The sequence below is a fragment of the Arvicanthis niloticus genome, chromosome 6 (genome assembly GCF_011762505.2).
Source record: "Arvicanthis niloticus isolate mArvNil1 chromosome 6, mArvNil1.pat.X, whole genome shotgun sequence".
NCBI classification, from domain to species: domain Eukaryota; kingdom Metazoa; phylum Chordata; class Mammalia; order Rodentia; family Muridae; genus Arvicanthis; species Arvicanthis niloticus.
Window position 1 is genome coordinate 58,463,080 of NC_047663.1, and position 24,218 is coordinate 58,487,297.

The window sequence follows — 24,218 nt, forward strand, 5'->3', positions numbered from 1 at the left end:
GCAATAAAGCTGAGTTACCTACCACATTAAAACATATCTAGCTCAGTGAGATGAAGTAGAAGACACAAGTTGAAGGTCCCAGTCTGAAACTAGAGCTGTAGCCTACTGTGGCTGGGAAGAATCTCCCAGAATACACTGTCCTGAGGGGCAAGGCTGGAGCAGACACTACAATGGGTCTCCCTCTCCAGTTCCAAGATCTTTCACTAACACCGTGTGAATTACCTTTAGACCTCACAAATCTAGCAAAACTTGAAATCTGTATGTGTTAAATTTATACAACTATGAAAAGTACCCTGGACTCCATCTATTGACAGTTGAACTTGATTATACCCAAGTGAACTCCAAGTTGGTTCTCAAATCAGAACAGAATTGGGGATCAGGGAGATTTATTCTGTGAGCATTTGCTGAGCATTCTCACTGGCTTTGGGGATAAGACAATGAAGAAGGTGGTTCTCGACCATAAGCACAATAGATGAAGCACATTAACTCTCCATAGTGAGAGCAACTCTATCCTCAACCATAGGACGTGGAATGAGTTCAGGTTACTCACAGAATAGCTCTTTGAGTTAAATCATCCTACCTAATTACCTAAGAGATCTACCTAATAAACAGCCATCTGAAACCAACCAGAAACCCTAAATAAATGATAATCAAAATAGAAGATGAACAGCGGCATTCAAGAAAACAATTCGTGCTGGAATATAAGGGGATGGAAGAGAAAAGCTATCTTGTTCCAAGTAGGTAAATCAGAAAGCTAAAACACAGGGGTCAAGTATTCCACAGCAGAAGTGGACTCAATGAAGCAGGCATATAGGAAATTGACATCCAAATGATAAAAACTGTAAACTATGTTCAAGCTCACATGGAATAGTCTTCCAAACTGACTGTGTATTAGGTGGATAGATAGGGAGGGGGTGGAGAACATCTTAGGAAAGCAGAGATGATCTGAGCATAAAATATAACCAGGAGTTAGGGGGAAAAAAGTAGCCAAGGCAGAGGCTACAGCCTGGGGTTTAAGTACTTGGCTTGCAAAAACAATGGATACCCCAGATAGAAAAATAAAACAAACACCAAAATAAACGTGCAAACTTAAATAAATAAAAGGATTTAAACAACCCTTTAAGGAAATGGGGCTGAAAGGTAAGAATTTTTTTGGCAAGGAACAACACTGATATCAAAGCAGCCTTCAGAGAGGATGCCTGCCTCTTATGCCTTTAATGAAAAATAGTAAAATGGGGGCTAGGGGAGGGTTGAACTGTCAACTGAAAAAGTCAAAAAAAAAAAAAAAAACAAAAAACCTCCAAGAATGTAATATGTCCAAAATTAATGGAGTTGGTATAGATTAATGAAATTGAAAAAGTAGGAGAACATGTATTTTTAATAAAATACCCGCTACAGGGTCAGGGGGGGCAAACGTCAATATGGTTGACGGCTTTTATTAAAGAACAAAGAAGCAACGTTAATGATGTTCCTGGACAAAAACACTCAAGGCTGTAAGACTCCAATTTTATCAAAAATAATGAGCAATGTACTGTTATTCTTGTAAATATCTCAACTGGGATCTGACAAAGTGATTCAAGGCTTCAGCTAAAAGATGATTGTAACTCGTTTTGTTGAGTGCTCACCCAGTCTGCACAAAGCCTTGACTGTGGTTCCCAGTACTGTATAAACTAAGGGTGGTGACATATTGAAAGTTCAAGGTCATCCTTAGCTACATAACAAGTTCAAGGCCAGCCTGGGTTACATGATAGCCTGTCTCATTGTTTTTTTTTTCTTTAAAAAAAAAGAATAAAAGCAAAAAAATAACAGCCAAAAATTTTTTGAATCAAGCACAGTAATAACAAATAGATGAACAATATAAAAATAAATGAAAGAAAAACAGAAAAATAAACAAAACTTACCAGACATTAAACATAAACCTTCAGGGTATCTATTACCTTACATGCTATCTGTTGGTGATACACTCAATAAAATGCATCTCTAATATATAATTAAAATATTGTATATGCAAAGCTTATACAACTTTAGCAAATCAAACCATATGTTCTAGTCAAGACAGTGTTAAGAGTAGGGTAGGGAAGAAGGAAGACTTTGAATATAGAGATACAAACTTAGTATACATTAAATACAGTTCAAAGGCCCTAAGAAAGGAAATGACAAGTGAGGTTTCAGCTAAGTTAGGTCTCTAGCTCACAAATGCACACGATTAAGCTGCAGTGGGATGGATCAAAGAGCCAAGCATAAAGTTATGCAGCCACATAGACATGTGACTCACAAATGGATAACACAAAGCCAGTAAACATAGGAAGACACTCTATCCCACTAGATAACCAGAGGGTGTATAGGAAACTCATGGAGAACTTGATAGCAATTTTTATCTATCCAAGTGTCAAAAAAAATGATTTTTTAAAGATAGCATCAGGTCTGCTGAGATGGCTCAGTGGAAGAAAGCACTGGGACAATCTGTAGTGGAAGGAGAAAAGCAACTCCCCAAAACTCTCCTCTTACTTCCCACACACATACTATGACATGTGAGCACAAGCATTAATAACAAATAGACTTTAATGCCAATCACGTCACCTGGATCAAAATGATACACTGTTCACAAAAATAAGGGCAACACTATAGACACGTATACCTAGAAACCCAAAAGAATATATTTAAATCATTCAATGCTTAAGACATAATAACCCAATAATTTAACATCTGTATCCAGAAACAAATACTTGAACATATACCTAAAAATATACTTAAACAGCAAGGAATGACATTGAAAGTAAACGAGCCACACCCATGAGCTGCAGCCAAAGCAGCCTTCAGAGGGCAATGTCTGCCTTTCGGGCCTTTACTAGAAAAATGCTAGCAAGAAGGGGGATTAAACTGTCAACTCAAAGAGCTACAAAAGCAAGCAAGAAAGAAATTCAAATAGAATTGAGTACAGATTAATGAAATGAATCAGGGTGTTCCCAGTGGTGTCTCTTGTATCATTAGTAGTAATGAATTAGCATATCTCCCTACAGTCTCCCTTACAGTCTCCTGCAGTAGTGAACTAGGCTATCTGCCCACAATGAACTTGTAGCACTTGAAAAATGACAAATTAGACAGAGGGACCTTTATAAGACCTCAAGACAATCATGGGTAAAATGTTCACACAGCACGGGTCATTATGTAAACACACCAAAAGACAGTACTTGCTCCAGTTTACCCTACAGAAAAGTAACAGAGATCTGTCAATCTGATGCCCAAGAGAACTCCAGGAACTTCGGTCATAATGAGGGGAGTTTGGTTAAAAATTCTTTCACTGGATCGACATCTTTTGAGTTCATTTTAATAAGAGGAGAGTGTACTCTTCATCTGTCTGAAGCTTTCACATCCGAAGACTCAACCAGAGGGGCCAAAGACATTTGTGAAAACGGTGCCTGTAGTGGACATGCACAAACATTCCTCATCCGCACCCATTGAACAGTACAATGGCAGCTATTTACACAGGCTTGTGCAAAGGTTATACACAATACTAACTACCCACTGACTGTGAGGAACTTGAGTTCGTGAGGAATTTGGCATTAGGCCTGGGGCAAATCCAGGCAACTTCACATGTATTATTTTAACATTTAAACAGGTTTAAAAATTACAAGGCAATGAAGACATGACATGAATGGTAATGGCGGGGGGGGGGGTGTCCCAAAACTTCAGGATTTCCAGGAATAGAGAAGAGAGACCCTGTTTTCACTAAATTCCACCCATCAGGATTTGCTTAAGGACATCAGAGGACAAACAGAACCAGGGCTTGGGGGAAAGCAGCCTCCACGACAGTCCCAGGGCTGGCTCAGCCAGTTGGTTGCTCAAGGGGAAGCTTGCAGTACCCTAAAGGGGCTTCTCAGCTCCCCTAACAGTGCTCTTCAGCCAGAATCATTAACAGATTAGGAAGAGAGGGGTGGGCAGGGCCGAGGGGCAGTGCCCGATTCCATGTGAAAACAGGCTCAAGCGACAGTGAGCAAAGGCATGCTCTCCCTAGTCTCACGTGCATGTGCTCCTGTTGGAGCAACCCGGAAGTGACTGCTGCATGCCTCTACTGGTCACCTACTTAACTTGCTTTCTTGCCTCCTAGAGACTTGAACTTCCCTTTGTTAGCTTGACTTTCTAACCCAGATCACAGGGTTGCAATGACTCAAGCTGCTATGAAAGCTCCGTTCAAGGAGGGTGCGGAAGCTGGTACCTGAGACCTTGGGGTTCAATCTCATTGGCAGCAGGGAAGGAAGGAGAAAAGGAGTAATGGGAAAGAAAGCCAATCCCACTCACACAGATGGTGCTGAGTGCCAGAGAAACAACCTTTTACGTGGTGCCTGGAGGCTCCATTTCTGGACATCTCCATCCAGGTCACACAAAGCAGTGTTGTACTACTGGTGACTAGAGAGTTCACAGAAGCCAGAGGATCTGTTCACCAACCGGAACTCCAGAAAGCATTTGAGACCATTTTGATTTCACCGTGTATCTCCTCCCCAGCACAGCAGCACTGGGAAGCACCAGAAGATAAGTATCTGTCTACACAGCAAGTCGACTGCAGTCAGTTGGCCGGTTAAGCTCCGAAGGTTGCTGGACCATGGCAATGACTACTTGTAGGACAAAATCAGGCACAGCTGACATGCAAGACAATGGATGTGACTGACTTACCTAATAAACCCTTATTTAGTAAATCCAGTGGTGGCTTTCCTTTGGCCTCTAAGGCTAGAGTCTGCACATTTTGTACTAGCATAGTAAGAAGCTAGTTAGGGCAGTAGAGAGAAACAGAAGGGGGCTGGGGAGAGACTGCTACTAGTTTGGGACTTGTTTATGCAGATGCAGTGAACTACAAAGGCCACTATTCCAACAATGAACAAGCCCCAGTGTGGCAATATTCTGCCCCCCCACCACCACTGATTACAAGCCAATGATAACTTGTATGATATCAAGAAAACCTTCTCATTCTCCAGATTTCACTCAGTACTGAATGCTCAGTGGATACCTGGCAAAGGTCATTAGAATTTCGGTGCCAAGTCTAAGTTGATCTCAGCCCTTGGTGCTGAATTCCAGAATGAAAAAGCCCTCCTGCTCTTGGCAGGCTTGCTGTTCCAACGAGACTGCCAGGTCCCAGGACTACAGACAATTTTCTATTGTAGGCTGTGGCTGTAGACAGGCCCATCCCCAGAGCACACAGAGGATGGTGGAGCTGGATCATCCAAGCTTCCCTTCAAGGTCAGATTCCTACCCAGAGCCAGCTGAGCAGAGGAGGAAATGCATCTGCCCCCTCGACTGTATTCTTAGCCCAGGGCCTACAGTCTAGTTGGTTAAAGGCCCAGGAAACACAAAGAGTTCATCTGCTTCTGTCAGTATTAGCCAGCACCGAGCCAGCTTCTACCCATGACCTCCCGTTCCCCCTGGGCGATTCGTGAATGGTTTTCTGATTCACGAAAGAGAACTCCTGGATGTTTGGAATGTAGCTTGTAGATAATGTGACTAGTTTAGCATGCTCAGTGATACCGGTTAGATCTCCTAAGTGACCAAAAATAAAATGTATAAATATATCATTATGTTGGAAACGTAAGGTAGATTAAGATAGGATACAAACTGGTAAGATGGAAGAAAGCTATCTGTTGGAGGGGTAAGTCACAAAGGCAGGGGTCAGCACCTCCCGTAGGCACAGCACTGCACTATTTTCAATGTCACATGACAACCCTGAGGGCAGGACCCCACCCCCAAATCCAACCCACTACCATCACATAAAAATCACCATTTTCTCTAATTTCTCAGTATGAATGTCATTCCAGAAATAGCTGGATTTCCAAGCAGCCTCCACTCTCAACAATGTGGCCTCTGCTCACCCTTCGCCCACCAGCCTGACCGCCCAGAGTCCAGTGTGGGTCCTGTCCCAGGGCCTCAGGCCCTTCCCCCAGCAGACCAGCAGAAAGTTTGAGATGAGAATCAGGGTACAAACAAACTTTGCCCTTAACACCTGCAGCAAGCCAGTCAAACAGAAAAGCAAGGCAGGCATAGCCCTGGGGCTCACAGAGTCTGTGAAGGTCTCTCCAGAGGCCTTTTCGGCTTGTGGTTTAAGGAGGTGTTTTAGTGAGAAAAGGCTGTGTCTGGACATCAGTGAGCACAAAATACCCAGGGGTAGAAAGAACCTTCACAATCATGGATTCCAAAGACATCTAATAGCAGGCTGAAGGCACTAATCCAAACATCCAAAAAGCTCAAAAAATCTGAAACTGTCACAGGTAAAGTTCTTCACCTGATACAATGTGATAAATATACACATTCTGACTGTGTGTCCAGCCTTAGCCCAGACTACTAGTAAGACATCAGGGCAACTGGCAGGCTGCCCACTTTGCTAGAGGTAGACCAGTGTGAAAGAGCATGGATTCCTGGGGCCTCACTGACTTGTTTGTCCACTACAGTGCACTGGAAGTGCCAGAAAAGTCAACCGCGTACTTGCAATCAGAGTCAGTGCCTTTCTTGCCAACTTTGGATTTAGAATCCATAAAAGGTAAAGAAGAAGGGGGAAGGGAGATGATGTGGCATGGATGGGGAGACAGTGTTGCTTTTTTCTTTTTAATCAATCAGTCAGCTGATCCAAACACATAGGTTCAACTCAGAGAGAGGTAAGTCAATGTCACATTTGCTGTTCACCCAAATCATACAGCGGGGTCTCCAGAACAATCTCACTAGCTCCAGAGAAGCCGTGGAAAAAAAGGAATCAGCAGCCCTCCACAATTTGAGTTGTTGAACAGAACAAAGAGTGTTGTCACCCTGTGGTGGTTCAAAGGCCACTAGAAAGATTTCCACTTCTTGAGGGTGAGCAACAGGATATAATAAGCCCAAGTCTAGAATACTGGCACAGAGGAAGGCAATCTTCCTTTTCAGATTCCCATTAACCTCTGTCTAAGGCTCAACTCAGAACTGTGTTACTTACCTTCCTTCGCCCTCTCTTCTCTACCTCAGCACCAGAAACCTGAACACCTTTCCTCACAGATGCAGGATATCCAAAAGTGTGGATCCAGAGAGACCAGTCCCTAGGGACTGCTAAATTCACGAGAAACCTTGCTGACACCTCTGCTGCCCTGCTTTCCTCCAGCTCCATATGCTCCATAAGCCGAAGACTCCATTTTCTACCTGTCTTTTGCCCCAACAAACCTAGACATCATTTCCAACCACGCTTCTCATAAGCCCTACATGGAATGCAGCAGCAAAAGCGATCACTAGTCAGCCAAGCCTCTACCAACACCCTACAGTTCTAATGTTGGTTGAATGCAGGGCTCTGAGAAGGCAGCCTGGCCTGGAACGGCTGCTTATGACATCTTTGTCATCAGGACTGTCAATGTCCATCATTCACACCCTGGACCATCAACCACAGCTCCTCACTGGTCCCCAAAATTTGTTTTCAAAATACTCACCCTTCACTGTGGACAAAAAGGCCTCCTTTGACTTGATCCTTTATCCTCAGGAACAACTTTCTACTTTATTCTGAAGCCCACTTTCCACTCTCAGAGTTGTTTCTTGATTATAACCCATGCTTCCCCCAAACTGTGAGCTCCATGAAGCAGAGACCTGGCCTTTCTTACACCACTGTGTGACCAACTTCTAGGCTCCGTGAAACTCTAAGAATGTGGCTGAAGTTTAGTTGTCATGAAGCAAGGTCTCACTATATTATCTACCTAGTATTACCCTCCTGGGCTCAGGCAAGCCCCTCACTTCAGCCTCACACCTAAAGTTTTTAAACCAAAAAGACTGTGAACCCTCCATAGTAACTCCCAGATACTGACATCTGATAAGAAAGTCAAGAGTTAAAATTACCATCCCATCCCATCCCCTAGATTTCACTTTTCCTGCCAGAGAACACATGAGGTCCTGAAAAATCAAGAGCCATTACTGAAGTAGAGACTATAGGCTGGTCTGGGGAGCCACAGGGATTTTAAATTGTGAAACATGAGTCCATAAATGCAGAGGGCCTTTGGGTTTGCTGAGGTCTGACCCAAGGGTGAGCTCCATCAAGGGAATGCTCTGGTGACCTTGCCAAAATGGCAGTGTCACCAAATGCAAGAGTGAGATACAAAGTCTGGCATCATTTTGGAGACAAAGACAAAAGAGACCACACCGAGAGCGTTTGGTGAAACCGATGCTGGCAAGATACATGCTTTCTGGTTTTCAGCCCAAGCAATGCCACCCACAACCTATTGCCTGCTATACATTTGTTACTATCATTTAGAATGGAAAAGCAGGGCAAGGAGGTTCTGCTGCCTTCTGATTTGGCTCCTGTCCACCGTCTGAGACAGAGAGGTCCTCTGCAGTTGAGAGGTCCAATTTCACCAGAGAGCCTGCAGGGCATCTCGTAAGTGACGGTGAGGTAAAGTGTATCTTGTGTGCTTGGTTATTCCCTCATGTACTGGGATGAGAAGACACTTTCTCTCTAAAATCAAAGATGTCTCAAGAATGGACATCTTTGTTGTTTGCCCTGGTAGATGACTACTCGGGTGATCTCATGGGAACCTTCTCTTCATTCTAACTGGTCAAATAAAGGCTAGGGCCTGTGATTGGGCAGTGGAAGGGAAATGTGGGACGGGAGGTCTCAGAGGAAGGAGAGAGGATGGAGGAAGAGGGAGGATGGAGGAAGAGGAGGTGGAAGCCAATATGGAACAGAACCGACCACGTGGCCTGGAGAAGCTGTAAGTAGCAAGAGGTCTCATAGCTGGGGAATAAATTATTATAGTGATAGATCTGACCAATCTAGGCACACAACTTATAAATATAATAACTGGGTTGTGTGGTTTTTATACGGCCTTATGGGGGTAAGAATTACCTCAACATGTTGCTGTCATGGCTCTCATCTTCCAACACAATAGAGCAATCTTTTTAAGTAGGAATGGGATCTGAGTCAAGTTTCACTGAAGGCAAGTTCTGCTGTGCCTGACCTCCTCTGGGTTCGATGAAGTTAAGGACGAGGAGAGCAAGGCCAGGTTGTGCTCTTGTAACCCTCAGACACCCAAGCAGACTAGGATCTAACCCCGCTGCTCCACACCAGGTCCACATAGGTGGAATCAAGAGCTGGAAATCGCTTCTATGCATTAAAAAAAAAATGGAAATTCAAAACACAAGGCACCAGCTCACTTTATAGGCAGATATGTTGCCCAGGCCTCAAGCACTACGCCTCAATGTATTAGCACCCCTCAGAACTCGAGGTCACAGACTTTGCTTATTTGAAAAGCCAAGGACTAGTCAAAGCTGTAAGACACAAATTCCTCCCTCTAACATAAAATCCTTTCTATAACTATTTTCTGATTGTGAAAATAAAGGTCTCCAGGAAGAAAATCTGTAAGGCATAAAAGGTTTTTTGTTTGTTTGTTTGTTTGTTTTAAGGTGTTGAAAGTCTTATCGGCCAGACATTTTGGAACTTCTGGGGGGATCCCCCAGAGTCTGCCTTAGGAATGCTTCTGTAGGAAAACAGATCCCCCACAGTCTAGAGCAGACTAGATCCAACTGGATGGGGAGGTTAGAAGGACCTCCAGAGGCACCAGCCCCTTGCTAGCATCTGGAAGGACCTTTGGACACACCCCACTCTTGGCTATTTCACTCTGTTCTTCTTTCTCTGTGATCTTGTGCTCAGCGGTTCCCCCTCCCTGAGTCTCTTCCAGATGTTCACTCAGCATACTCTAAGATCATTCTCCAACTCCAAACAGCTCCCCCCACCCAACACACAAACACACACACACACACACACACACACACACACACACACAGCAAGCTCTCACAATCACGATTCCGTGTTCAGTTCCCTGCATGGTTCCCGATGATGCCACCATGTCACTTGTGCTCCCTGGCTAGCTGCCCCACACACTGAGAGCCCCTCTGCTCTCCTCTCTTCACTGTGGCACAGCCTGAGTACAACAAACAGCTCTGGGTGGAATAATGGGAAGGGGAATAGTGAGGGAGAGAGGCAGGAAGTGGAGAGAAAAGAGGAGAATCCTGAGCTGGGCTGTTTACATCCAATAAGCGGAGACCCTTCCAGCCAATCTCCCTGGGCCTTGCCAAGACTGTCACTTGGAAATGGAGGCCAACAGAGCCTCAGAAAGCTTGGAAAACCCAGTGGTGGAACCAGGTTTTATTCTTAAAAACATCCTGGATTCAGCTTGGAAAACCAATCAGAGGAACAAGAACAGATCAAAGCCATCTAATCAGAAGCTGCCTCTGTGTCTCTGACAGTTGAGGGGACTGTGACAGCAGACATTAGAGGACAGGATGACTCATGAGACCCAAGGCCCTGAGAAGGGGGAGAAGTGTACAAAGGGCAGACTCCAGCTGGGTGGTAAAGCACTATTCACTAAAATACTAGACAGTGAGAAAGATGGTCAAGGAATGAGGTGCAGCGTGTCTCGGGATGACGGCTTAGGTGGGCTCTCATCAACAGCCCAGCAGAACTGTCTGGCAGGCGGCTGCAAGCGGGATTCTAGAGCATGCAAGAGAAAACTGGTCTGGAAGAAAACAAAGGTCCACGCATGGATAAAGGACTCCAAGATTTCAGTCCACCTGAGGAAGAGATCATGGGCAACTAGGAAGGGAGGGAGAGAAGGGGAAGGAGAGGGAAAGAGGGAGAGGAGGGAGAGGAGGGAGAAAGAGAGAGGGAGAGAGAAATTCTGACAGAATTCTATTCCATTTTTCTGCTTCCTTCTAAATGAGTAAAGCATGGTCTGGTAACTAAGCTCCACCAAAAGGAAGAAATGACTGTGTGTTTCCGGGCACCTTCCACTAAAGGGGAAAGAGAACATTCTTTCCTGTTTCGGTCACCCAAGCAGCAGTTCTCAACCTGTGGGTCGTGACCCCTTTGGAGGGCAAACAACCTTTTCACAGGGGTGGCCTAAGATCCTCAGAAAACACAGACATTTGCATTGTAATTCATGACAGAAGCAAAATTACAGTTATGAAGTAGCAATGAAAATAGTTTTATGTCTGGGGGCCACCTCAACAGAGGACTCCTCCCCCAAGAGAGGAACTGTATTAAAGCATTGCAGTGTTGTGAAGGTTGAGAACCACTGGTTTAAGGCCTGAACGAGATGGCTGGAGCTCCAGCAGCCTTTACATTCACGAGGATGAGAACCAACCTCAAAAGATGGCAAAGAAATGAGCTAGAAAAGTATCTAATTATCTAAAAATGTCACGAAGCCTCTCAGGCTGCCAGGCTCTTTGTAGGGAGGAGGAGATAATGTCATTTGAAGATGTTCTGCCCAGTGGAGTCAGCCTTAATACTAACCAGCTAACTGGTCTTCTATGCCCTGTCTTCTTGCAGTAGGCCATCGCCCAGAGTCTATCTCTCCTCTTGCCTGTGTTTACTTAAGTCCTGCCTACCCTTTAGAGGATGGATCATATTCTGCCTCCCACTAGAGACTGCTCTTCCACTTCCTCCCTGAGCTCTGGTACTGTCTGCCTGCCCCCTCTCTGCAGGCACCTGACCTGGTGTGCCTTCATAGTGACTCACATCCCCACACCCATTTCCCCTGACTCCTCACTAAGGTTCAGCATCAGCGGGGGCAAGGCCTCTGGCTGCCAAGGCCAAGAGCTCCAGAACCTCAGGGTGGGCCCCACAGAGCCAGTTCACCTCAGCAAGTGGGTGAATCCATTTAGAAAAAAAGTGAAAAGGCGGTAAGAGATTAGACACATGCGTAAGACGTGTAAAACCTTCCAGCATGAAGAGACAGCTTTGAGAAAAAGACCTGATACACCTTCAGGCTTGATCATATAGTAGATATTGGGCTGCCTGAAAGTACAACCAGGTAGGCCCTACCCACATTGCCAGTGGCTTCAATGACAACAAAGCTGGCCCCAGAAGAGAGGGTAGAGTGTCCATGTCCCTTCAGAGATACAGTGGGCTGGAGCTAAAATAGCAGGCATGTGCCTGTGATGTCCCAGCTACTCAAGGAAGCTGCAACAGGGAGAGTCCCTTGACCCAGAAACTCCAGACCAACCTTAACCTTAGCTGCAGCAAATTCCATCTGAGGTAGGGGAGCCCATCATGCAAATGGGAAGTACACATTCAATACATATCCTTTACAAGTCACTATTGATAACTATTACTTCAAAAAAGCTTGCTGCCATCAACACAACTGGCTCCCTTCTACAAACTAAACACAATTCATTCATGAAGGTGGTCCAATGCTTTAAAGGGCCCGACGCTTTGAACATTCTGTACTTTGTAACTGTATTGTTGCACAACACATTGTTGAACACCACAGAACAGGCAAAGCAGGCCCAGAGGACTGATCACTCAGAGCTTAGGCGTAACATGCTGACACACCAGGAAGACGTCAGCAAAGGTAATTACTACTTGGGAAGTTTAAACGGAAACTCCTAATTTAGAATAAACCTAAGTGGAAGCAAGCCCAGTTTCTCGGGGCCTTTCCTGAGTGCCTCGGAAGCCCATTATTGTCAGAGCTGTGACCTGGAGTTCCCAGAAAAGCCACCAAGCACACGTGGAATCATACTAACAAACTGAGCAAAGTCAGTGTGGGCTAGTTCAGGAAGATGACTATGCCAGGCATGGAGAATTTGAGAGGCAAGTCTCCTCTTTTAAATAGCACAAGTGCCTTATTTAATATATGCTTCTGGCATCAAGGGACAGGTACTTACTGAGCAGGAAGAAACAGAGTTTGGGCCAGTTAACAGGCTGTATCTTCCATTCTCTCTCTTGCAGTTTGTGCACAGCTTAGTTCCTCTGCCTCTTCATTTCAGCTGAAACTCAGGCAGATTTAATACTCCTGCCAAAACTGCTCCCTTCCGGGCCTAAGAGTCTTGAATTCTGTGCCAACCCCACGTGGCCAGATGCCACTTGGGGACAGCGCCTGTGGACACGAGGCCCAAAGCCCCAGAGAAAGCAGACTTTTGCAGGATGCCTTGCCACTTGTGACCACTAGATGGCAGTGGAGAGCCAGGAGGTGCATATTATGACTGTGCAAGGAACTTCTGCCAGATCCTAGAGCTGAAGCGGTTGAAACCTGATCCTGTGACTTTGGGGGACCAAGAGAAACCTCATCACATTCTCAAGCACTCATGAACAGTGCATTTACTTGGCTGCCAACACACCATGCAACCTCTAGGATGGTTTCAATGTAGTGTGCCACACACACTCCGATGAAGACCCATTTTGAAAGGAGGTGAGGTCTTTTGCCTTGTCCCCAGCCCTAGAATGGTGAAAATTTAAAAGAGCTTTTTAACCTGTCCTCAATATGAATATGTTACCAGTTGCCGTTTCTAATGGGACTTAAGACTAAGGTCTTTCATTTGCAGCACTTCAATGATATTTCTGCAGAGTCCATAGGAAGGAAAAAATCCAACCATGGAAGTGGCTTGCACAGAGCTGCATCACTTCACTGCCTGCTCTATGGGGCTGGATATGAACTGGCGGTTCCTCTCATGGAGTGTGGCATCTTCAAGCAAGATTGACAGTAAGATTGGAAGCTGTCCTTAACTAGCCTTTCAAGGCCGTAATTCCAGGCCTCCGGGGGAACACAAGAACAAGTCTCATTTCCACACATCCATCAGAACAGCCCAGGCTCCCTGATGAGTACTCCTTGTGTTCCCTCAATTTTATCCTCAACTTTGTTTCCAACACCACATGGCCAAAGATGCTGAGAGCAAAGGAGAAACACAGTCTTTAGAGAAGGGTCCACAGGCTCAGTTTATGACACTAAATGGTACCCCTGTGACTCAAGACCTAGGATGGCAGTCTTGTAACGAGGGGGCCTAAACCTGGCCAGGCCATATGCAGGAAGGCCCAATTGCCTGCAGCTGCAGCAAGGTGATGCAAAACATTTCTGATAAAGACAGCCACCAAACCAAAAATGTCCACAATATCACCTGTTGCTGTGGGATCTACTTTCAGTGTGTCCTGGCATGTTACCGTCTCTGCTTACCTGTGTCCGTATTTCTTTGCCCACAAAGAACACTACACACGGCGATTGGGACAAGCTGAAGGCATGGCTCAGGTACAGTCATGGTGAGAATGAAGACTCAAGACAGCTTTCCCCTCCCTCTCATGTTGGATTCATGACTCTGTGACACATTCCACCCCAATCCAATAGGGACTTCCTAGACCAGAGCCTCAAGAATTAATAATTTCAGGTGGGAAAGAAGACCTGTCAGGACCAATCTGCGCAGGGCACAGAATTAGTCTCTCACCGCTCACTGATGAGACGTAGCAGTGCTGGACGGTCCTCAAGGTGGACGTGGTACAGTTCTGCCAGAGATCAGTCGTGTGTCCATTGCCCACAAACCATTGCTGCAAACAGTCAGAAACGCCCAGTCAGTGAAGCAGTGAGGAGCAGAGGCAGAAAGGAGCAGGACAAAGGATGGTAGACAGGCCTCATCCCCGGGACACCCGGCCCTCCCCCTTCTGCCCAGTCATATCAGCAGGCCATTCCTCAGCCTCATCACCTGGTCGCCTGGCCCTCCCCCTTCCTCCCTCACCACTCCCTGGTAAAGTTGACAGTTGTGATCCAGAAGTGAGAGGTGGTACCGACATCACATGGAGGTGGGAACACGTTTTTTATGTATGAAAGGCACTTTGGAAGCAGAATGGTTCCAGACACCCGAACTCATACAAATGGTACTATGTGCAGAAATGTATGGCATAGTAGCAACCAGGGACTTGCCCAAGGACAACTCCACCCTCACCACACTTATAACTTCTGGGTGTCACTCACTCCTAGCCATGATTTCTCTGAGCCTTCTTTTTTGCAAATATTTGGGGGTGGGGGTCAGGCTGTCCTCAAACTCTCTATTGTAGCCAAGGGTGATCTTGAATTTCTGACCCTTCTACCTCAGGAAGAGCCGAGGTTACAGGCATGTACTACCACACTCAGGTTCACACCATGCTAGGTTCTATGTATGCTAACCAAGCCCTGTGCCAACTAAGTTTATCATCCCTCTGGCCCTGTCAAGATTAGCAACAGCCATAGCCATAATTAAGATCTTGTAAGTAATAAAGCAATTAACATAAATAACAATAAATCCCAAACCACACTTCCAGCCTGCCTCACATTAAGACATTAAAGCCAGAAGCATACATCTTCATTTTTTAAGAAAGCAAATCTTAAATAAATTAATTAATCCGTAGTGTTTGACAACTCCATACCAGTTAGTTCCTTGCCCAGCTCCTATCAGTGGAGGGCAGTCCCGCTACAAGTCCCAATGCAAGACTGGCTTGAGACCTGAGCAGCTACTTCCAGCCCTTGCTCAATTCCTACCCCTGACGCTGGCCTAACTTTCTCAAAGAACTGTAAAGAAGCCGGTGGCAAAGAAGTGCAACAACAGAAGTCCAGGTGCCTCTGGGATGTCCAGCTGTCTGCAAATATCATTCCAGTTTGGCACCTGGCTGGGAAGCACTGGCTGGGAACCCAGAGCAGGGATAGCTGCCGCCCCGCAGGGAGCCTCCCCTGCCCCGCTCGCCCCGCACTCACGCTGACGATGGTGGAGACGAAGAGCAACACTAGCACCGCGATGTGGAGGAACAGGATCCCCAACAAGAGTAGGAGCATGGTGGCTGGGAGTTGGGCTCGGGATCTGTGGAGCGGTGCCTGCGGGGAGAGGAAGACGGGTGTGAGGCGGCTGCCCTGGCCCGGGGGCCCAGCTGGCCGGGAGGGGGCGGCCGCCGCCATCCATATCCCCGCCCAGTGCCCGCCCGCGATCGAACACCTTTTGCCTTTGGAACAAAACAAGCAAGTGGTACACACGTCTCGATCACCCCGGGAGGCGCGCGGAGGAGAGGAGTTTCCTGAACGAGGAGCGGAGGCCACAACAAGCCTCCGCCCAGCTTGGGCGCCTTTCAGGGCCCGTGGGACTTGGGAGGCTACCGAGGCCACGTCCCTGCCCGAGTCACAGGGCGGATTCCCCCGGAGACGGGAGGCTCAGCGGGCGGCGCCAGGCTCGAAGCCAAAGGCCTGGGGTCGCCCGCCGCCCGAGGCTGGTTTCCCAGACCCCAGCGCGCCCCGCGTTCCGTTACTTGCCTCCAAGTTTCCACCCGTTTTTGCCAGCGGAGAGCAGCCGCCCCGCCCCCGGCTCGGCCTAGATGCTGGAGGCTGGGGAGCGGGAGAGCAGGCGGGCTGGAAGACTGCCCGGCTCCCGAGCTTCCCGCGCGCAGGGTTCCGCGCCTTCCCTGCGCCCCGGGGGGTTAAGAGCCTTCAGCCCCGCCAGCTCCACCGGCGCCCCCTGGACGGCCCCACGGACAGCTAGGCTGAGTCCGCCGCACACGCAGACCCCGTCCAAAGCCCCATCCGGAGTGGATGCGCCAGGAGCCATATCCCCAGGTGCAGCTGACTGGAGGGAAGGAGGCAGTGCGTAAAGAGGCTGATTGAGTCTGAGAATCCTCGCAGGTCAGAGCTGGCGAGACGTGTTTCCCAGGTTCGGAGATCCGGGCCTATCTCCTAGCGCCACCCCGCCCCCCCCCCTCCACTTCAGACTTTAGGGAGCTAAAACTTGGGTGACCCGATAGTGAATGTGTACAGCTGTGGAAATCTGGCTGCAGCTGAGAGAACCAGTTAAGGATAGAACCTTGGGCAAGGAGACTTCTAAATTAGTTTTGCCAAGTATTCTATTCCAGACAGGTCCATTTTCCTCCCAAGAAACACATCCAAGACAAAAAGCCAGGAATGCACTGAAGATATAAGCAGTATTTTCCCCATGATTTCCAGAAAACTCAAATTACATCGGATGGCTTCAAGTAGCACAGAGCAAGAACACGACAGGGCTGTGGCTAGAACCTGAAGGACCAGAGGTCCGGGTATTTTAACAGTACATCCTCTGGAAAGAATTGTAGGGCCGCCCCAGCCACCCTCTATCCAGACATCACCACCACCTTGGTCTGGACGATGTAGAGGCAGTCCTAGGTGTGTCCCTCTGGTCGGCTAGGAAACAGGAATGGGTCTCAGCGCTCCTGCCACAAGGCGACCCTATGGAGGGTCGGAGCCCCGTCCCCTCTTTAGGCACACCATTTCCAGATGATGCCCAGCTTTATCCCCCACCTTCTTCACTTTCCCTACCAACTTACTTTCAGTTCAAAGGGACAGCTGTCTGTCTCAGAGCAGAGTAGCCTCAGGCACAAACTTGGGTGCGTCCGCTGACTTGCTGGCGTCCGCAAAGACAGCTGTGCTGCGGGGCAGCGCGCGCGTAAAGCAAGGGGGCAGTGGGAGGCTCCCGGCGTTCCCCTTTAACGGGAACTACGCCCTGTTTGCGTCGCGGCAGAAGGGTGTGTCCCGGGGTCAGCGTGTGCGGGAGGGCGGGCCTCCCTGAGGAGAGGGGGCAGGCGGGCGGGGCGCTGACTGCCAGAGACAGTTACTCGGACTTAAAGACGCCCCCGGAAAAAGCAGATGTCTGTAAAACCTCGACTTTTACTTGAAGTTGGAGGCCCCTGGGCTTCTCACCTCTCACCTCCCCTAGCTCTGTGGTACTTGGGCCCTGTTGACCAATACATCGCATCTTCGCCCCTGCCCCCTCATGGATAAAGCTTGCTAGATTTTGCCGCACGCCCCAAGTGGTGCGCAATGCTGGGTTTTTAGGAAGCACTGAAGTTAACTGTGCCCAGTGCAAGGATTGTGAGGCTGGATCCTCTCTCCTACCAGCAGCCAGGACCTCTCAGGTCCTGGCACACCTGACTTGGGCTGGGTGCTTAACTGTGCTAGTCTTTAAAACACCCGTCCCTGCTATCCCTGTTTGTACCTAGAAAGTATGCTGGTTTACTATGATTCAGGGGACATATCTAGACGGCTATGCTGGGACCCGAATCCAGAAGGGGGTAGGGGGAGGAAAATCCAGGCTTGACAGACAGGAGGCCCTAGGATCCGGCTCCTCCTAAGCTTGGCAAAACCAGATTTTACAACCGCATATATGCTCCAGGCAAACTTTGCCTGAGGCAATCTGGCCTGCCTCCCAGCCCTGGCTAGAGTCCTGGCCATGGGGGTAGGGGTGAGAGAAGTGGCCATCTGAGGGGCGGGAAGAGCAGCCAGAGAAACTAGCTGATTCATAGCCACCTGAGTGTGGCCGCCCAGAGTTAAGGAGGGAGAGGCTAGCCATCTCTTCTTGGAGATGTGCCCAACTAGCCATCAGGTCACCTGTATTGGCTGACTGAGCAAGGAGCCAGTGTGGTGAAGTCTCTCCCCTGCACATCCACACCCGCCCTACCTGTTAAGAGCAGTGTGTCACAAAGCTCTGGGAGACTCAGATAGTTCCATATTATTTTGCTATTTGAAAGGAGGAGGGGGGGATGGGATAGGGAGTTCTAGGGAGGGGAAATGGGGAAAGGAGATGACATCTGTAATAAATAAAATATCCAATAAAAAATAAAGTAGCCACTATTTGAACTAATTGTATATGCTTGCTCATTACATAAAAAATAAACTTGAAGCATTCTTCAGACAATGATCATTTAAAATTTCTCATCGGATTAAAAAGAATACATGCGACATTTTTATTCAGTGCTCTGCCGATGCCAGGTGTCATACCTGGGGTTGGCACACAGGAGGCCTCATGAGAGGAGATGCGGGGCAGAGGGTAAAGCCAGAGCTCTGCACTCAGGGGCACACATAATCAGCCAGATTCCTCCTGTCTTGAGCATTCGTTGAGCTTCAATGTTTTTGTCTGGGAAGAGCGGTTGCTGCCTACACTGAAGGGTGTGGTGATTTTTATCAACATTCTCAGAGCCATTAGCTGTGTGTCTGGAACGAAACACAGGCCCAGTCCCCAAACACACCACTATTCTAAGAACACCACATTTAACAAGCACAGCCCTTCATGGCCGGCCTGTCCACCTCGGTACTGAAATAGATTAGAGTATACCCAGAGTTGTACAGCTGCATGGGAAGGCATGCAGCTGGAGAATGACTGAGGCAATGGAAATAAATCTTCTGTTTCCTCGGTCATTTTTATAAGTTAGATGTGTCCTAGAAGTCAGCGCTGTGCTCTTACTTAAGGCCAAAAATAAGGCCAAGCATTCTCGGTGGTATCACATTTAACTCTGGAGTCTCTTCCCGGTCTGTTAAGTAAACTTCTAAAGGAAGTCTAATATGCATCTTGAAAAGAGCATAATTGTGGCTGCATCCACAGCCGGCTCCTCCCCTTTTTTGAACTCGGTATTTCGGTCAGCAGTCCCTTAGGTCATAGCCACACCACAAGCTGCCAGAAAGGTGACCCCTTCTGTCCCTTGCTGCCTCTTGCTTCCTGGCCAGCTCCCAGTGCTAGAGAGAAAATGCCCCCGAGGAAATGCTGAGCAAGCTTGCCACACCCAGAGCCTGTGGGCCACAGGTGGAAGTGGCCATGTACCAGTCCCACTTGCCGGCTGGGTGAATACTGCATCTTCACGGTAGGTAGGGCCATATAGGCGGCCCCCTCCTTTCCCTTCCAATCGGGATGTATTCGGATTCTAGACACCCTCAGACCATTCTCTTGGACTCCCCAGCCAATTACACACCCAGGTTTAAAGCAAGAATTTGAGAACCCCTGAGTCTCTGTTACTTTTGGGACCTATATACTGTCTTCACTGCAGTTGCTTCCATTTGCAGGTTGCAATGGACAGGAACTGAGCTATTGTATAAAGTACACACTACCCAGAGACACCATTTGCCAATCAAACTCACCAGACCAAAGGTGTAATCCCTTCCTCCACTTGGATTTCTTTGCAGTCGAGAGCAAAGGATGGAAGCTCTCCCCGCAGGACAGCAGATGCCCACAACAGACCAGACTCTGAGCTCTGCTGCTTCCAGCCAGGTTCTCGGAGATGTTCCCTGGTGGAGCTCCCTGTAACTGAAGCTGCACTAGGCGTCTTTCCAGTTTATTCAGGGGCTGGTCCAATGCTGGGATATGTCATGGTGGCCTGAGAGGTTTTCAGCCTCTACTATTTAAAGAGACAGTGTCCAGCTGGTGTATCTTCCAGACTAGAGTGATCCCAAGAGGCCCTGCAGGAAATGAACTTGGAATGAATTTGCGGTGTTCCTGAACCTGAAAGCTCGGGGCTGTTCTCCCTGGAAACACTAGCCTATGTACAGGCAAAGAGGTCTAGCCCATTCTTAGCAGGCTATCTACAATTTTGAGTGGATTATGCAGGACTGAAATCTGTGTAATGGGTATATACATACAGTGTTACATGGTGCAAGAAAACCAATATCATTGTACAGCATTCCAACATGCCACAAATTACCCCATCAATATCATACCAGGGAACCAAATATCTCAGTGTTACCCAAGTCAGGTTTATTTTGCTCTGTGCCCATTTAGCAAGAGTCCATGTTGTCTGCTCTTTCTGCTGTGACTCCCTTGGCCCCAGCATACAGTGCTGGCCGAGTATTAGAATGGAAGTTGGGGAAACATGTCTTCCAGCTCCATCTTTAATGTATCCTTCCTCAAATGACTATTAAACATTGACCTTTGTGAGGTCACTCATTTCAAGCTAACAACCCTCTGCAGAGAAGGGTTCAGATGTCTCAGGCAGGGTAGATGGGAAGAGCAGTTGGGACGTCAAGGGCTTGGCAGATGATGCTCCTGGCATTTTGTCAGCCCAGCCCACCCTTTCTATCTCCTAAGAAGGGTCCTCCTCACTAACAACTGCAGTCCCAGCAATGTCTCCAGTCTCTTGTGTCAGGAATGTCCACTGTGATCAACCCAAAGCATGTGAGGAAGTCCTCGTCTGCCATACAGACCTCACATCTTTCTGGGCTTCCTAGTCAGGGGCAAGTCTGAATGGTCCAGTTGCTCCGCTCACTGCCAACACTCTTACAGTTCCCACAAGCCCCTTCTTTCTCCCTTTCCACAGCCATTTCTATTTTCCTAGTACTCATTCTTAGCCCTGACTGTCATGCTTAGAAGAAACTGAAAACGTGGCAAATGATCTCACTAGGGCCCATGCCAGAGATGCTGGCATTAGTAGTAAGGGATGACACTCAGAATTCAGTCACTTGTCCCACTGCCTCTCCAGCATGTCACATTGTCCAGCAGGGAGTTCTGGAGTTATTGCACCTTGGTATTTCCTTCCAGATTCCCTCTGTGGTTCCCTCAGTATAAACCAGGTCGCTGCTAGGGGTGGACTGCTGTATTATGCAAGGCATGGATTAGTCTCATCGGGTGAAACAGGGCAGGGGTATGGACACAAAGAAGAGGGTCCATCCCAGGACTCCTCTGACATGGTCCGCAGAGAGCTCTGAAAAGCAGGGGGTATGAGTCCTTTGATCTTTACAACATCCCCTTCCCATGAGTAAACTGAAGACTGCAAGCAGCCAGAAGCTGTTGTCCGTTGGCCCAGGACAGAATGGTCACATCAGAAAATATTATGACCTCAGAGCCTGAAATTTGAGGAAGAGTGACAGCAAAGGCTGCAGGCATGGATTTTGCATCTGGGCCTATCAGGTCCTTTCATGAGTTCAGTCTTTCCTAGACCCTCCCTCTCAGTCTCTGTCTCGTCTGGCTCTCCATCTCAGAGGCCAGGCCCCGGAAGACCTGCTAAAGTTCATCCACACTCGTCTTCACCCATCAAGACTGGGTTGTCCACCTTCTCCCCATGGAGCCACCTGAGAAAAATGTGCTTCTGGTTCTTTCATGCTCCTGTAAGGAGCCTTCTCCTCAGCCAAATAGGACTTCATTGCAGCCATGAATAACACCTCAGTGAGCCACTTGCCAAGGTAATCACATAGAAGAGTCACCCAACCATGGATGTTTGCCACCCCTTTACATGTAGAGAAAATAAGAGTCCTGTATCTTCACCAAGGAAACAGACTGTCTAATTCTACCAGCTGAGTGTTTCTGCTGCACTGAGTTTGAATCTCTCAGGAGTGATCACTCCATTCAGAAGTCATGGACTAAATTAATATCATTAGCCATTTATATTTACCAAACCATTCTATTAAAAACCAAGGACCACCCTGAGTACTTCATATGAACCAAATCACTAATCTTTGCAAAGACTATATGAAATGGGTACCAGTAACATCTTCTTTTATAAGAAGGGGCACAGCATGATACCTCGAGCTCATACTTAGGCCCCATTCTGTCCTTCTTCTCACTAAATCTACAATATCCCTAGCACACTCTCTATAATTCAGTTTCCTTTTTCCATCAAAGATACACTTTATATACAGTTAGTCACCTACATTTCTCTTTTTATTAAATGGAAAATTTTATCCCTGTCCCTTGGTACTGATTTCCAGCATCCAGCCTCAGGAGGTTCATATCACACACATCTGTGTCTGTCCTGCACCCACACTGGGACGATGCCCAGAAGTAACAGTTGATTCCATAAGACTGTCACTGTTGTCTTTGTGGAGTAGGACTCCAGCAGATTCATCAGGAGGAAGCCCTTTGTGCACTTGGCAGCTGATAACATGCTGTTGACTAAAGCTTCCTATCCAGAGGGAAGCACTGTAACCATTTCCACGTGAAGGAACTGGGGTGAGAAAAATGCAAGCGTTTCTCCCGGCATCAGCTCGCAAAAGGCCAGGCTGGGACATAAAACCTGCTTCCGTAAGCTGTGGTTTTCCACTCTGCACACTCCCCAAGAGCAAAGGAGAGGAGAGCCTGAACTTGGCATGTGTCCAGATGGTGAAGTGGCCATTGAAGCATCTTTCTTCCATCACTATCTGGACAGTGTTCACACAGCAAAGGGAGCCTGCGCAGCCTCACAGAAGCCTGTGTGGGAGAGTTCTTGGCCCAACCTGGATGCAGCTGGTCTGGAAAGATTTTCAAAAGTCAACTCAGTGGCTCTCGATGCATCTACAGTGTTGTGACCTTGTGTAAGAGCAGCTTATTAGAAGAACAGGCAAAATGGGGAAAGGATGCATAGAGAGGAAGAGGGATGATGGAGGCAGAGAGGAGAGAAAGGAAGGGATAAGACTAAGTTTGATTTCCATTGACTTCCATTCCTCTCTGTTAATACAGAAGTTTGAAACTATGTCATGCCCAAGTCCTGGAGGATAGGACGATACTCTATATTAACAAGGAAGCAGAAATCAGCCATATACATACACGTGCATACACACACACTCACACACACACCACACACACACACACACACGTCACACACACACTCACACACGCAACACCATCACTACCACCACAACACACATGCACACATACTCTACAACACACATATTCTCACACACACATACACCACCACACCACACACATATCACACTACATGCCACATACATGCCACACACATGCACACGTGTGCTCACATGCACATACACACACCACCACATACATACCACACACGTACCTCCCACACTACACACACACATCACACACACACATACCACACACACACACCACACACACACACCACACACACATGTCACACACACATCACACACACATGCACACACCAGTCACACACACCACATGCACACATGACCTAACTCTGAAATTAACAGTTTTATCTCAGAATGAAGTGTATCTTTAGCTCCTTCACCTGTGGGAGAGAGAAAGCACAGAATAATTATGTTGCAGACACAAAGAAAACTACAGAGCACAAACAATTCTTTGTCCCTGAATGTGTTGTTGCTTAGGGAAGCCAGATTCCAGAGATGCAAGTGGATGGGAGAAAGCTGCCTTTCTCTGACATCTCATGAGCTGACAGAGAACAATTTGAGTGAGCGAAGGTCAGAAACAGACATGTATTTGCAACGATGAAGTTTTTCTAAAGCTCCCAGTCCTAAGAGGCAGGCTTCTGCTCCAACAGAGGTGGGGAGTGAGCAGTCTCATGTAGAATTTATAAAGGAAGAGAGTGGACCATGAGGTGTTGTCTGGGCTCCTGCGGACTAGCTCTGGTCCTTCTTAGAAAAGCAGCCTGGACTTGATATGAGATACAAAGAGGGGACAGAAAAGACCACTAATCGCAAGGGATGCTTGAGTCCAACTTTCAAGAAGTGGGCATTTACCTCCAGCAGGAAGAACAATGGGGGAACAACCCCACTGTAGTCCCAAGGTGTCTCACTCTGTGTGTGCCTCTGAGCCTGAGGTCTGAGAATGACCCCCAGGGCAGGTGCTCTCCCCTTCTGAGAGCCTCCATCTGCTTTTCAAGTGTGAAACCTTAGATACACCAGGACTGTCACAGGCAGAGGTCAAAGGCCAAACCCTTTTGTGAAGTTCAAAGGAAAAGTGGGCAAAATTTCACGCCTGTTTCTTCTTCATGGTCCAGCAAATACCTAATCCAGGGAACTTCG

At 47.5% G+C, this 24,218-nt stretch overlaps 1 protein-coding gene across 4 annotated transcripts in view; it reads right to left on the bottom strand.

The window, feature by feature from the left end:
* Positions 1 to 19,842, bottom strand: part of Pmp22 (peripheral myelin protein 22) — a 28,453-nt gene extending 8,611 nt beyond the window's left edge. The window contains exons 1-3 of one of the 4 annotated variants that reach the window (XM_034507201.1): positions 19,647 to 19,842; positions 15,480 to 15,596; positions 14,200 to 14,299 (exon numbers count right to left, since the gene is read on the bottom strand). In XM_034507201.1, the coding sequence (XP_034363092.1) occupies positions 14,200 to 14,299; positions 15,480 to 15,557 (178 nt within the window). In that variant the 5' untranslated portion in view covers positions 15,558 to 15,596; positions 19,647 to 19,842. Of the gene's footprint in view, positions 1 to 12,651; positions 12,825 to 14,199; positions 14,300 to 15,479; positions 15,597 to 15,714; positions 15,838 to 17,065; positions 17,225 to 19,646 lie in introns of those variants that run through there. The other 3 variants (XM_034507200.2, XM_034507202.1, XM_076936615.1) reach the window with 3 other exon arrangements.
* Positions 19,843 to 24,218: the final 4,376 nt, after the last annotated feature.